Source organism: Pipistrellus hanaki, assembly GCF_964339955.1.
Source record: "Pipistrellus hanaki genome assembly, chromosome: 16".
NCBI classification, from domain to species: domain Eukaryota; kingdom Metazoa; phylum Chordata; class Mammalia; order Chiroptera; family Vespertilionidae; genus Pipistrellus; species Pipistrellus hanaki.
Window position 1 is genome coordinate 32,259,028 of NC_140518.1, and position 14,955 is coordinate 32,273,982.

A 14,955-nucleotide genomic window follows, 5' to 3' on the forward strand; every position below is an offset into this window, starting at 1 on the left:
GAACTCATTCAGTTCAACTAAAGGACAACAAACAATCCAATTAAAAATTGAGAGAATAGACACTTGTCTAAAGAGAACATACCGGTTGTCAAGAGACATATGAAAAAAAATGTTTGCCCTGGCTGGTTTGGCTCAGTGGATAGAGCGCCAGCCTGTGGATTCAAGGGTCCCAGGTTCAGTTCTGGTCAAGAGCTCATGCCTGGGTGTGCAGGCTCGATCGCCAGTAGGGGGTGTGCAGAAGGCAGTCAATCAATGTTTCTCTCTTATTATTGGTGTTTCTATCTCTTTCTTCTCCCTTCCTTTCTGAAATCATATATATATATATATATATATATATATATATATATATATATATATATATATATATATTTTAATGCTCATTGTCGCTAATTGTCAGAGAGATGCAACTTAAAATGGCATGAGGTATCACGTCATACCTGCCAGACTGGCTACCATAAATCAATCAAACAACAGGGATGTGGGGAAAAGGGAATCTAATACACTGCTGGTGGCAATGCAGACTGGTATAGCCACTGTGGGAAACAGTATGGAAATTCCCCCCCAAATTAAATATGGAACTGCCATTTGACCCAATGATCCCACTTCTGGGAATATAGCCTAAGAAACCTGAGATACCAGTCAGAAAGAAAATATGCACCCCTATGTTCATAGCAGCATTATTTACAACTAGTGGCTCAGTGCATGAAATTTGTGTACTTGGGATGTGGGGGAGAGTCCCCCAGCCTGGCCTGTGCACTATCTGGATGGATTGCCCCAAAGAGGTAGGCCAGAGCTGGGGGTCCCGCCTCTGTGCCATGCATGCAGTGTCAAGCCCCGCCCACCCTGGTTATGGATTGTGACGATGTGAGGCGTAATGACCATGTAGGCTATTATTAGTATAGATTATTAGTACAGATAGCTAAGATCTAGAAACAGCCCAAGTGTCCATCAGTAGATGAGTGGATAAAAAAAGCTGTGGTACATTTACACAATGGAATACTACTTGGCTGGGAGGAAAAATAAGGACCTCTTACCCTTGTAGGGGTGTCGAACTCAATCAGAGAAGGGGCCAAAATCTAAAATCCAGCCTAAATCGCGGGCCGAATGGTTTACTGAACAGTCATAAACTGACAATGTCATAAACTGACAGCGGAGTGCAGTGATGACAGCGCGGTGCGGGCCACATTGCAAGGCCTGGCGGGCTGGATTTGGCCCGTGGGCCTTGTGTTTGACACATGTGCCTTAGAGACTTAGAGACAGCATAAATGGACCTGAAAATTATTATGCTAGGCTAAATAAGCCAGTCAGAGAAAGACAAATATCACATGATCTCATATGTGGAATCTAATGAACAAAATAAACTGACGAATAAAATAGCTCCAGAGACCTGGATGCATGGAACAGACGGACAGATCTCAGAGGGAAGGAGGTGGGGGTAAGGCAGGAAGAAATTAACCAAAGAATTTATATGCATGGATACAGTCACTATGTGGTGAAGGCCTGGGGTTGGGCGGGAGCCACGTGGAGGGGGGCAAAAGGGAGAAAGTGGGGAACATCTGTAATATTGTCAACAATAATAAAAAAAAATATCCTTACTTAAAAAAATAAAATCACTTAGAAAGTGCCTGTGGACTCACAGGATAAAGATGCATATAAGAATCAGAGGGGATGTTCATTTCTCAACGCATGTCTCCTCTGTGTACGTAGGTGGCAGACAGTAGTTCTGGATAAAAGAAAATAAAAAGATGAAAGACGAAAGCAGAGCCTGTGCCAGGTTCCATGCTGCTTATCTTCCTCGCACATGCCCTCGTGTGCTTCAGTACCTGTGCAGTCTACTTCAGGCAGCGAGGAGAATGAAGAACAATGGCTACAGTTAATGATGCTCAGAAACACAGGGAGAGTGTAATTGGTTCTGCTGAGCCTTCTAGACCCGCTCAGTGGGTTGCTTTGCACATCCCCATTGCAGAAATTGAGTTACTAAATAGGACCAATACAGCAACTGCTCCTAACAACACCCTCGGATGCAGGCTGCAGCCATGCTCCAGTGCTCCATTCAGAAACTCCAGTACGGGTAGATTGAAAGCAGACATTTTTGGATGATTAGTTCTGTTTTTAGTCCACATACAGCTTGGAAAGGAAAAGTAGCCCCATTTTATTTTAGAATGTCTAGGGCCAGAATCTATCTTTCAACACATTTATGATTAGCCAGGTAATATTAGTATTTTTAAAAAATCTTAAACTTGCCAAAACCGGTTTGATAGAGCATTGGCTTGGGGACTGAAAGGTCCCAGGTTTGATTCCGGTCAAGGGCATGTACCTTGGTTGCGGGCATATCCCCAGTAGGGGGTGTGCAAGAGGCAGCTGATGGATGACTCTCTCTCATCGATGTTTCTAACTCTCTATCTCTCTCCTTTCCTCTCTGTACAAAATCAATAAAAATATATTTAAAAAAAAAAATCTTAAACTTTTTTTAGGTCTTAGGATTCTCCCAGTTACAAAATGCTCTTCTTTCTGTGTAACTGATTACTAGAAATTAGATTTCAAATATTGGGGTGTGTGTTGAGAATGGACTTGCTTGACAAATGACTGCTTCACAGGAACCCTTTTGACTCTGGAAAATGAATTAGATTAAATTTCCTTGACTTTGGTACATTGTTATAACAAGCAAAAGCATTCCAGCCTGAAAAAAAATCTGGCAGACAGGTTATCTTTCTTTAAGACTGAAATGTGAGATTGTGTGAGTCTTATTTGTTTGCTGGAACAAAAAAGTGGTACCTTCAGCAAAGAGAGTGCTGGTGGGATGCCAGATTGAGAATAAGAGAAAGAGAGATAGAAACCCTTTCTCTGAGGAGGAATCGTACACTTCTTCAGACCTTAGCCTGGCCCTTCGTGCCTTTCTTAGCTGACTGTCTTATGTCTTAAGGTGTTGGACATAAGACAGCGCTTACAATCCCAGTAAGAGGCCTCTTTAGTGTGTGTGTGTGTGTGTGTGTGTGTGTGTGTGTGTGTGTGTTTTAATCAGGACCCAACATTTTTTAGAAGGTTCCAATTGTTTTAGAATTTACTGATCCCTTGCATCATCCTGGGCTTTAGACTCCACATCAGGCAAGTAGGTAACATTTGTGAGTGTGGCACTATTTTTGAACCATTGCTTATAATTATGCCTGAAGTTAGGGAAAGCATTCAGAGCAGTAGTTTCAGCACTGCTACTCTTAGAAGTGCCCCATGATATTTTTTATTTTAAAACAATTTTACTGATTTTTTAAAGAGGGAGGAGAGAAAGGGAAAGAGAGAGAAATATCAATGTGTGAGAGAAACATCCATCTGTTGCCTTCCATAAGCATCCTGACTGGGTGTTGAACCTGCAACCTGGGGATGTGCCCTGACTGGGAATGGAACCTACTTTTTAGTGGACCAACCAAGCGAGCCCCGCTGGCCAGGGCCCCATGATGTTTTTCATCAGTCAGCAAGTATTTTTGTCAAGTTTCAATTGTGCTCTAGCTTCGGTTAGATGCTAGAGATGAGAGGACAATATGATTTACCATCAGAAAAACTTTTTAAAAAATATATTTCTATTGGTTTCTGAGCCAGTTGGCCAGGGCGACCCCGCAGCTGTTTCAGGGATGCTGAGTCCTGGAATCAGAAAGACAGGATGGTAGGAAGCTGAGTGGAAACAGTTGCTGAGTGAGGCGTCCTTTCTGGGGTGGGATGGAATGGAGAGGAGCCACCTAGAGTGACCCAATCCCATTCCATTGCCCTTTTCCAACTCTAAGACCAAACTTTCCAATGATGAAAATACCTGTGTCCAGGCGCAGAAATAACAGGCAGAGAGCTCCTTTGCTCACAAACCTTTGTAGGTGTCAGTATGTTGATCCAGCAGAGCAAGCACACGCTGCCCCGGGAGGTGGTGGAGCACCTGCTGGAATCGTGACCCCAGACTTGGCAACAGATGGGCTAAGGGCCTTCTCAGAGGAGCTTCTGGACGTACATTGCGGAAGCCATGGCATAGTCACGTGCACTAGCTTAACATCCTTGTCCCCACATGTGAATCCTCCTGCAAACCCCGAGGAGGTGGAAGAAGATCGAAAGAAAGCCATGTTTGGATTTGAGCTGCACGCAGGGCAGGGAGAGCACAATAAAAAAGGATTCCCAATGGGAGGAGTGGACAGCTCAGGAAACCTGGGAAGGAAAGGGAGATACGATCCCTCTAACAAGGAAGACAACTTAACTTTGCTTTTTGAGGATTTTAAAAATATTTTATTGATTATTTTACAGAGAGGAAGGGAGAAGGATAGAGAGAAACATCGATGAGAGAGAAACATCGATCAGCTGCCTCTTGCACACCCCATACTGGGGATGTGCCTGCACCCAAGGTACATGCCCTTGACCAGAATCGAACCTGGGACCATTCAGTCCGCGGGGTGACGCTTTATCCACTGAGCCAAACCGGTTTGGGCAAGAGGATTTATTTTTTTAAGCAAAAAAGAAAATGGATGAATTCATAGTCTAGAAGTAGCTCTTCCATTGGGTACAGCTGGATCCAGGGGTTCAGATAATCAATCCTGTCTGCCTTTTGTCTTTCTCCATCTCTGCTTTGTTTTCCTCTTCCCTCTGTGAAGGTGTCTTTCCCACGAAGGCTGGCTGTTTTCCTCTGAAGGCAAAAATGGCCACCCACAGCTCCCGAGTTACATTAGCCTTGTCATTACATTTATAAAGGCTAGTGAGACCCAATTAGGACAGGCTACTCTTAAATCCAAACTAAATAAAGTGCTTTTGATGAAATGAAGCATGGGTCCTTTGGACTGCTGCATCTTTTGTATAAATACACATGTTTTGCACATGTGTGGCTTTTGCACCCTTACAAATCCCTGAATATTGCTTCCCCTACTCACAGAAGCTACTGTGGGTTGTAATGTTTTTAATGCGTGGCATTCCTCTTTGTAGGTTCTTATTTCAGGGGAAACATTTGGCTCACCTGTAGCTGTAAGCGTCCCTTTCTAACATCATTTTTTTGATTTCCACGTGGGGTTCTATAATGTCTTTAAGGTTTGCCGCAGCCTGGAGCCCCCATGGATAGTTGTGATGTTTTTGAAGGCACAGTCATCTGGAAATTCCAAAATTCAGAGCTTCTACCCCCATCAGTCACCTCTGTCTCTTTATAGGTTTTGAAGGTTACTGCATATGTGCGCATGCATGCACATACACACACTCACACACACACACACACACACACACACACACACACACACACACACCCGTGCGCGCACAGATATGCATGTCCTGTTTATTTGTTGTCATCAAAATGTGTAGTAATCTCTGGGATAGAGGGAAATAGTTTTGTTTTTAAATTAAAACTTTCTGATGCATATTGGCTAGAATCCTGAGTATTTCCCTGTATCCAAATGCTGGACTCTGTCTCTACTACTTCGGTCCAGAAAAATTGTCAGCGTAAGTGCAATGAATCAAGAGAACTTTATTAATTTTCTTCTGAAGCTGGACTTGATTACAGTGTAGGGACTGGTGCCGTCTAGGTTTTCATCTATTTCTCTATTCTAGGCACTTGAAGAGGCCCAGAAAGCGATTCAGCAACTCTTCGGCAAAATCAAAGATATCAAAGACAAAGCGGAAAAATCAGAGCAGATGGTGAGTTTAGGTTTCTTCCTAATTTTTTTGCTCCAGAAGAGGAAGTTTGCATCTCATCCAGTTATCCTCGTTAATGGGCTCTTACTCCCATTTGCTGCCAGCCATAGCACCCATGTCTCTAAACAAGCCCCCTGAGGACACTCTAGGTCAGCTCAGGAGGAGGAGCTAGCTGTAGGGCCGCCCGCTGTCTGCAGCCCTGTGTTTAAATAGTTTTCTAGTCATTTTGGATTCCTTTCTCTAGCACTTGTTTATATCACGTATTTTACTAGTATATCACGCATAGTACTAGGCTTGTGCTAGTTGCTCAATGAATGGAAGCCATTATTAAGATATACGATATGTCACTTAGTATCACATGAAAACGGTTCCTGGATCTGGGAGGTGGATGTAGCCTGCCCATGATACATGCTTATGGTTTTGATTAAGTCCTCCCTCTACACATCTGTCCTCCGGTGATGTACTCTGAGGCCCCGCTCCTGACCAAGAATCCAGGCTCACCCACTCGTACTCTGTGGGAGGTGCTGGAAATGCCAGCTCCTGGGCTCAGATTCTGACTCCATAATGTCATGCTTCTGAATTGCAGTTTTTTCAACTGTAAATAAGAATAACAACATCTAGCTCAAAGCGTTACAAGAATTGAATGTATGAAGAGAACCGAGCATAGTCTTAGAAGACTTGTGTTAGTTGCTCAATGAATGGAAACCATTATTCCTATCATTTTTCCCCCTTAATCTTTTTGGTTACAAAAAACCTTGCATGTTTGTGATTGTGAAACTGAGCTGTGCAGGTCATAAACTTTATGAGTTCATGCAGGGTGATCCAACTAGAAAATCAGGTCATATGAACTTAACACACTACCAGGTTTTTCACTTTTTTTAATTAAAAAAATTTTTTTTTAATCTTCACCTAAGGACATAGTGTTTTTAAAAAAATATATTTTATTGATTTTTTTTACAGAGAGGAAGGGAGAAGAGAGGGATAGAGAGCCAGAAACATCGATGAGAGAGAAACATCGACCAGCCACCCCCTGCACACCACGCACACCCTGCACAGGGGACATGCCCTTGATTGGAATCGAACCCAGGACCCCTCACTCCTCAGACCGACTCTCTATCCACTGAGCCAAACCGGTTTCAGCCATAGTGTGTGTTTTTTAAACTGACTTGAGAGAGGGAGAGAGGTCAGTTGGTGAAAAAGTTCAATTCATTCTCACAAATGAGGATTTTATAGCCCTGGGTAAATTAGTTGAAGAAATGCCAAATTAAATTTAAGTGGGCTGATTGAGAATGATTTTGATTATCTCTTGTGATAAAGCCCGTGTTTTCTCTAAGGGCTAACCTGAGACTTTTTTTTTTTTAACATTTTGTTTTTCAATTACAGTTTATAGTCAATGTTATTTTGTATTAGTTTCGGGTGTAACCTGAGATTTTTTTTTTTTTCCTTGCTTCATTTGCAGTATTTTCTTGTGGAGCTACTTGCAGATGGGTTTATATCATTCTTACCTTCTTCCTTTTTCTCCCATGGTTTTCAATATTTAGGTTAAAGAAATCACCCGTGATATTAAGCAGTTAGATCATGCCAAACGCCACCTGACCACCTCAATCACAACGCTGAACCACCTGCACATGCTGGCAGGGGGCGTCGATTCCCTCGAGTAAGCAGTGTCAACTTTCTCTTTGGGTCCGCACGACATGACTGTCACGTATAGGAAAGGGTTTATTTACTTCTCAGCCAGTAAAGTCTCACCATCCTGCCCCACTTTCTGCAAATCTGGCTCAAATGTTCGGTCAGCAGGTTTACTTTTTGCCCTCTGGTGTTCACAACCCAACAAACAACCTGACACTTTTTGCTGTTGTTGTTAATCTTCACCCGAGGATATTTTTCCCATTGATTTTCAGAGAGAGTGCAAGGGAGGGAGGGAGGGAGGGAGGGAGGGAGGGAGAGAGAGAGAGAGAGAGAGAGAGAGAGAGAGAGAGAGAGACATCAATGTGCGAGAAACACATGGATTAGTTGCCTCCTGAACTTGACCCAACTGGGGCCGGGGATTGAACCTGCAACTAGGTATGTGCCCTTGATCGGGACTCGAACCCCCAACCCTTTGGTGTGTAGACTGACGCTCTAAACACTTGAGAAAACCAGCCAGGGCGCAGCCTGATACTTTGAAATGAGATGCAAATGAGTCTAAAGGGCCTGGGGAGAAATGACTTCTAGAATACAGGTTTCCATGCGGTAGGTCTCTATCATTGAAGCTCGCAAGGTGATTTGGGGCCATTGTCCCTTCCTACAATCTTAACCTTGCCAAGTTTAAGATGGGCTGAGTCACATTGTCATTGAATGTATCATATAAAGCATATCTTTGATTTATCATTCAACCCGGTTTTTCAAATAGAGTAGCTTCTTGTTTGATTTATAGAGGAGCTAAAGGGAATGATGCATGAGGACATGAGAAATAGTATCAAAAGGAAGAACTGGTTATTAACCACAAAGAAGCCAGTTCTTTTTTGTGGTCTCTCTCAGGCTGAATTCCCCTACCCCAGCCTCAGTGTAATCTCATGTGTAAACAGAGAAAGAGCATCTTCATGTAAATTTAGATGCAGTATCCAAAGTTGGGGGCGGGGGGCTGGCTCCTTCTTGATCTCTCTCAGACGTTGCATGAGTTTCAGTCGCTGGTACATTCTCCTGCAAGGAGTGATCAGAGAGGTCAGAGGCCAGTGGGACTGGAAGAACAATTTCCTGTCCCTTCCCCCAGATGCTCAGTCTTGCACAACTATCTGACCAGGCAGCAGTATCACATCTTTTTTTTTTTTTAATTAAAATATATTTTATTGATTTTGTACAGAGAAGAAGGGAGAGAGATAGAGAGTTAGAAACATCAGTGAGAGAGAGTCATCGATCAGCTGCCTCTTGCACACCCCCCACTGGGGATGTGCCCGCAACCAAGGTACATGCCCTTGACAGGAATCGAACCCGGGGCCCTTCAGTCCCCAAGCCGACGCTCTATCCATTGAGCCAAACCGGTTTCGGCAGCATCACATCTTAGCTTGAACTTGATCCTGTCTTTGTAAATGCTTCTTCAGGGAAGTCATAAAATACACTTTTAATTTAAAAGCCCAACCTCAACGAAAGACTTAGATTTAATGGTTTGTCCTTCCTTGCTATGTGTAACTTGATTTTATCAGCATCCTTTTTAATGCTTCATTAACCTCTGCAATAGGGAAACAGAGTTGCGTAACATTGGCTTAAAACCTACAGATCTGAGTTAACATGTCAATGAACCTAAATGCCCTCTGTTGTATCCTGGGAAGATGTGTTTGGTTTGCCCCTAAACTGTAATCCTCAGATAATACTTCCTTACCCATGTTCTCTGTCAAAAGCCTGCTATTCCCATAACCCAACTCAAATCCGTAGTTTTCCCCTTCCCCACACAATGAGAACCCATTACTCACACGTTCTTTTGTTCCTCCTATAGCATCTACCTAGTATTTCTGTTTAGAACTCAGTTCATCCTACTTGGTTAGCTGTGTATAGGCCCTCTCCCTGACTAAATGTTGTTGCCTTGAGGATTGAAACATCCGCCCCTTCCCCCACCCCTCACCCCCCGATACTGCATAGCACCATACATCTTTAGTGCTCAGTAAATACTTATTAAATCGAGTTGACGTCTGTTTTATTTTTTGGATTTATATAATTTGTTTTTTTAATCTTTATTGTTAAAAAAATATACATATGTCCCCGTGTCCTTCCCCCGCCCCCATCAACGCCCTCTAGCCCACTCTTGCCCCCTGTTCCAGTGATGTCTGTTTTAGAGTTCAGAGTAGATTGTTCCACATCTGTTTCTTGTGTCCTTAGTGGTTTTCTAGAGTTCTCAACTTCGTATTTCCTTTCAGAGCCATGACCAGGCGAAGGCAGTATGGAGAAGTTGCTAATCTTCTTCAGGGTGTGATGAACGTTCTAGAGCACTTCCACAAGTACATGGGAATTCCACAGATCCGGCAGCTTTCCGAAAGGTACTGTCATCAGAGAAAACGACCTTCCTGTTTAAGAAAAGGTGGTGCTGGGAAGTGCTGGAACAAGATGGCCATGCGCATAGCAGAGGCAGGCAGTGAGACCTGGGGATCCTGCTGCTCCGTGTGCTGCACAGGGGAGGCCCGTCCTGGTGTCTCTGCCACCTTGGGTGGAGGATGCGGGTCCTAATGGAATAGGCGGGTCGCAGCAGGGTAGGGTAGTTGAGGGTGATCACAGGTCAGCAGGGGAGGGCAGTTGGGGGTGATTAGGCCAGCAGGGGAGGGCAGTTGGGGGCGATCAGGCCAGCATGGGAGGACAGTTGGGGGCAATCAGGCCGGCAGGGGAGGGCAGTTGGGGGCGATCAGGCTGGAAGGGGAGTGGTTAAGGGGCAATCAAGCTGGCAGGCTGAAGCAGTTAGGAGCCAGTGGTCCTGGATTGTGAGAGGGATGTCCGACTTCTGGTTTAGGCCTACAGGGATCGATCTTAAACCAGCCATCGGACATCCCCCGAGGAGTCCCAGATTGGAGAGAGTGCAGGCTGGGCTGAGAGACACCCCCCGACCTCCCCCCCCCCCCCCCCCCCACACACACACAGATTTCGTCCACTGGGCCTGTAGTCCTATTATAAGAAGGTACCTTAGATGGCATCTGATCTAACTTTGTGATGCAGACTTCCCATCCATCATACCCTTACCAGCTCCTGACCATGTCTTCCAAAGCTGCCCGTGTCACATAGTTGCTGGCCTACCATTATTGCAGTGGCAGCTGGCAGGTTGTATATCTCAACAGCTCTCAGTTGTCTGTATTAGTGAGGGAAACTCTCCCAGTTGTCTATTTCCTTGTAACAAACCACACACGACTCTGAGTTTCTAGTTGACCACATCTTTTTTTGTACGGGTCTGGATTTTTATTAAAATCTTTTTATTATTTCTTTGGCTCTGGGGCAGGAAGGGGAGATGGCAACATGCACTCAGTGTGCCCTCTTGCAATGGAAATGCCAAAGAATTACAAAGGAATGTCAGAACAGAGCTTGGCAGAATACTAGGGAAGTCACCACCCTTCCCCTCGTCCTTCCTAACGCCTTCACACTTAGAGATGGCTGGTCGCCATGTCATTCTGGGGACGGAAAGCAGCTAAGAGAGTGGACAAATAGGGCTTTATGAGCTGCGAGAAGGAAGGGAGTTTGAATGGAGAAGGCAGACTTGCTCTCCGTGGATGGGGGGGAAGGGAAGGAGGCAGTATCTCCTCCCTCTCTCCTCATGATGATCCAGAGTTGATCTGTCTTTCCCATTCGTTTATTCTTTCCTTCGTTTCCCTAATAGATATTTACTGTGCACCTTCCATGTCCTAGACCCTGTGCTGGAGTACCACAGGCACAAGAAAAGCAGTAAACACTCTCTGCTCAAGGAGTTCATTTTTGTGTAGAGAAGAGAAACACTAATATAAAATTTCATCATAGCACAGATACAGTAAAACTGGTATTTGCTTTACAAGGCGTGGCAGGATCTTAGAGGAGGAATTGATGGAATGAACCTTCAGGGGCTGAGGGTAGGGGTTACAGAAGAATTAAATTTTAATCTGATTTTAAAAGAATGGGAAGGATCTTATCAAGATAAAAAGGAGGGTGGGAGAATAGAAGAGAAAGAGCATCCTGTCACTTTGGGAGGTGATAGAGAATGAAAGTCTGCATAGGTAGTCAAGGTCAGAGTTCATATGCCTTGCTGGAGAACTTATTCTTTATTTGATGAGCAATGAAAGGTTTTGAGCAGGAGGGGCAGGATCTCACTTGTATTTTATGGAAGTCTGGAAGTACGAGAAACTGAGGGTTTGGTCTATGTTCTAGACTAGAGAAGATAAGGACCACACCAAAATAATGGCCATGAGGTCAAGGAGATGTGTTGAGGGGTTGGATACCAACTGGTTGGTTGTTTGTGATGAGCATTGTTGACGGCAAAACTGAATTTTATTTATAAAACAGCAACTCAGAGACACACAAGCTAATGTGCTCTTTTAGTTCTCTTTGCTTTCTAACATTTTTTTGAAAGGTAGTTTTATAAACTTGAATAACGTTGTGATCTCCGTTGTAATAACATTCCCCTTATAAAGAGAAAAGCTAACGCTTCGTCAGTATATTTCAGTGCTGCAAACACTCATTATCATGTATGGCTGCTGCAAACTCAGGAGGATTTACTTTTCTTTTAGTGGAAAACCTCTATTTGCAGAAATTGTAGGTTAGTATAGAGCATGTACTATTATTAAGTAACGCTAAAAATAACACAAGAGAAAAAACCTTGTTTTCAGAGCTTGACTACAATTGTTTTTCAAGAGGGTATTAAAAGTTTGAGGAAAGTCCAGACTTCTTATTTTTAGCATCATTTCTGGTGATTTTCCTCTCTGATGTTTACATAGCAATGGTAGAACCATCTGGAAATGATAGAAATAGCTATTTGTTTGGGGGGAGGGGAGAAGGCAAGTTATACCCTATGCATTGCTTCAGCTTCTCTAATTTAATAGCTTTCTGTCCATAAATTATAGAAATCATATAAAAGGTTATACTCTGGAATCTTTGCCTGTGCATTTAAAATATAAAATTCATGGATCTTGATTTAAATATAGTTACTTTTTTCCAACTACCCCTCTGGAAAATGCTTAAACACTAATATAACATTGAAGGAAAGATTTTTTTTTTAATATCTTCTTCATATTACAAATCCTCCTGGCTTAAGAGTATCCATGAAAGCAAATGTTTCTAGTAATTAGTCAATATTTCCTAAGAAAGAATGGAAGAGTCTTTCATTCTCTTGAAACCCTTGAACTAAAAATATGTTTCAGGGCTATCTCTAATCTCTTATATGTGAGAGATACCTGGCAGATTGCGATCACATGATGTAGTGGAGAAAGAGACTAAAGCAGAGAATGAAAAGGCCTGCCTACCTGTGTGTATGTGACAAGTTCCTTCTGAAAGAACTTTAGTTTCAAAAGTGTAAGTTTCGAAAGAGTAAGGGTTTCAAAAGTATAGGGGCTGTACTTGATGTTCTCAAAGCATCCAGTTGAGTCGCTCGAAGATTCTGGGTTGAGATTACAGAGCCTGTCTGTTCGGAAATGAAGCAGCTCAGGCTAATGTGGCTAATTAACCATTCTGTCCCGGACACACCAAGTGTTTGGGAGGTCAGTTTATTGTGAACCTTTGTATTTTGTTTGGGACTGTCATTCACAAGGTAATGGAAGCATCAGGGTTACTTTAGCTACAAATGTCTAAATAATTTTCCTAAATTGCTGCCCCTTTGCTACCACCCCTTATGAAAACTGATAACACATTTAGGAAAGGGCACCTTTAGGCAGCCCGTAGTCACGTGGCATGGAGGATGCTAGGAGCCAGTTGGTTGACCTTTCTTTCCAGGAAGCACAGGGAATCTTTTATTTCCTAAGGGTGATCAGCACCCAACCAGGCAGAACTTATTTGGATGCCAGGAGGAATTATTATTTACTGTCCTATTCTCTACCAGTTGTACATTGGTTTTCATAAGAGTGACTAGGAAATCTTGGTAGTTCGACCCTTCTATGTGCTCTGCTAACAGAGTCTCAGCCGTTCCATCTCTTTACAGTAGGCATTTACTTTTCATTGTTAAAAGAGGAAGGAATATAAACAAAGGAGTCAAGCTGAAGATAGATTCTTTCAAGTGATTTTTTCCCCCTGAATCCTGTTTAGGCAACTGATTGTAAAGACTGCTGTTCACATCTTCCCCTGATGTTACATGGAATCGTGGTTTGGGTTTACAGACACCATCATTAATGTCAGTAAATTCCATTGGAATCGCTGATAGACACTTTAAACACTACGCTTGGAAACCGTTATGTGCGGAAGCTTATTCTTCGGCTCCAACATGAGTTATGCATCTGACTTGTAGTCTCTTATAAAGATGGGTGCTGATGGCAGCTAGTGCCTCAAAACGGGGGTTGTGGAACAGTCAGTGCTAGAGAGGCCTCCATCCCCACCCTCTTATTTCACAACTATTCTTAGCTGTAGCCCTGGTATGGGAAATGGCTTCCTTATGATTATGCCTGGCTCACTAGTGGCACAGCTGAATCGAGACTATCTTAAGAGGTGACTTTAAAAATGGATTGACGCCAAAGCCCGTTTGACTCAGTGGATAGAGTGTCGGTCTGCGGACTGAAAGGTCCCAGGTTCGATTCCGGTCAAGGGCATGTACATTGGTTGTGGGCACATCCCCAGTAGGGGGTGTGCAGAAGACAGCTGATCGATGTCTTTCTCATTGATGTTTCTAACTTTCTGTCCCTCTCCCTTTCTGTCTGTAAAAGATCAATAAAATATATTTTTTTTAAATAAATAAAATAAATAAATAAAAATGGATTGACTTGTATGCATGCATCTAAGCCTAATCAATGGATACAGACAACTAACTGGGGGTAAGGGCATGAATTGGGGGGTGGAGGGTAATGGGAGAATAAGGACACATATGTAATACCACAATCAATAAAGAAATTTTAACAAATGGATTGAAGATGACTAGGTGGTCTGCAGATCACAGCCTGATACTTCACCTCTCTTCTGCACTCGGGAAGCACCAAGCCTCTGCTTGTCTTCTCAGGCACCCCAGTTTTAAACCCAGTAAGAAGATGGGGTTCAGAGATGATGGGGTGACAGAGGCAGAGCGGGGCCCATCGGTATCACTGAGATGCTCAGGAGTCCTGAGACTGGCCCAGAGCGCCCCTCCAGGAACCACCCCCGCGGCTGGGAGGGGATAGTGCTGCCCAGAGGAGAGGAGGAGGAGGGGCCCGAGGCTCTGGAACTCGGTCTTGTGGCCTGGCGCCAGGGGAGTCTGTCTGCCCAGCCCATTACATGGAGTCACAAGGCCTCCAGGGTCCAGCTTTACAAAAGCTGGTTCTCTTTCCTGTCAGCAATATCTCCCATTGTCTTTTGGGCACTTCTGGATGGATGGCCTTGATTCTGACTTGGGAGCCATGCAAGTAATAGCCTGATCTCAGTCATTTCTAGCCCCCTTGAAAACTAACCGAAAAGGCTGCAAACTCCCCTATCAGAGTGGTTTTAAACATTTTGAAGATAGTGGAAAAATCTATTCTAAAATAAAAGCATAATTATGACTATGCCACAGAAAAATCAGTGTTTTTGGGTCCTGCCTGTCCTCTCTTTAAAAAAAAAAAAATCTCAGTAGGTTGCTAGGTACTGCCTAGTAGCCAAAGAAATTGTGGTTTTGAACTATTCACTATTTCTAGAAACTTCATAAAGTTAATTCCAAAGTAGCAGGGTGGAGACCAAGAAAGGAAG

At 43.5% G+C, this 14,955-nt stretch overlaps 1 protein-coding gene across 1 annotated transcript in view; it reads left to right on the forward strand.

Annotated features, from left to right (window-relative positions):
* The window catches only part of VPS53 (VPS53 subunit of GARP complex), a 138,000-nt gene that overhangs the window by 32,240 nt on the left and 90,805 nt on the right, over positions 1 to 14,955 (forward strand). Inside the window, exons 5-7 of the mRNA XM_084862898.1 lie at positions 5,557 to 5,643; positions 7,182 to 7,297; positions 9,531 to 9,650. Coding sequence (XP_084719024.1) covers positions 5,557 to 5,643; positions 7,182 to 7,297; positions 9,531 to 9,650 — 323 coding nt within the window. The remainder of the gene's footprint in view (positions 1 to 5,556; positions 5,644 to 7,181; positions 7,298 to 9,530; positions 9,651 to 14,955) is intronic.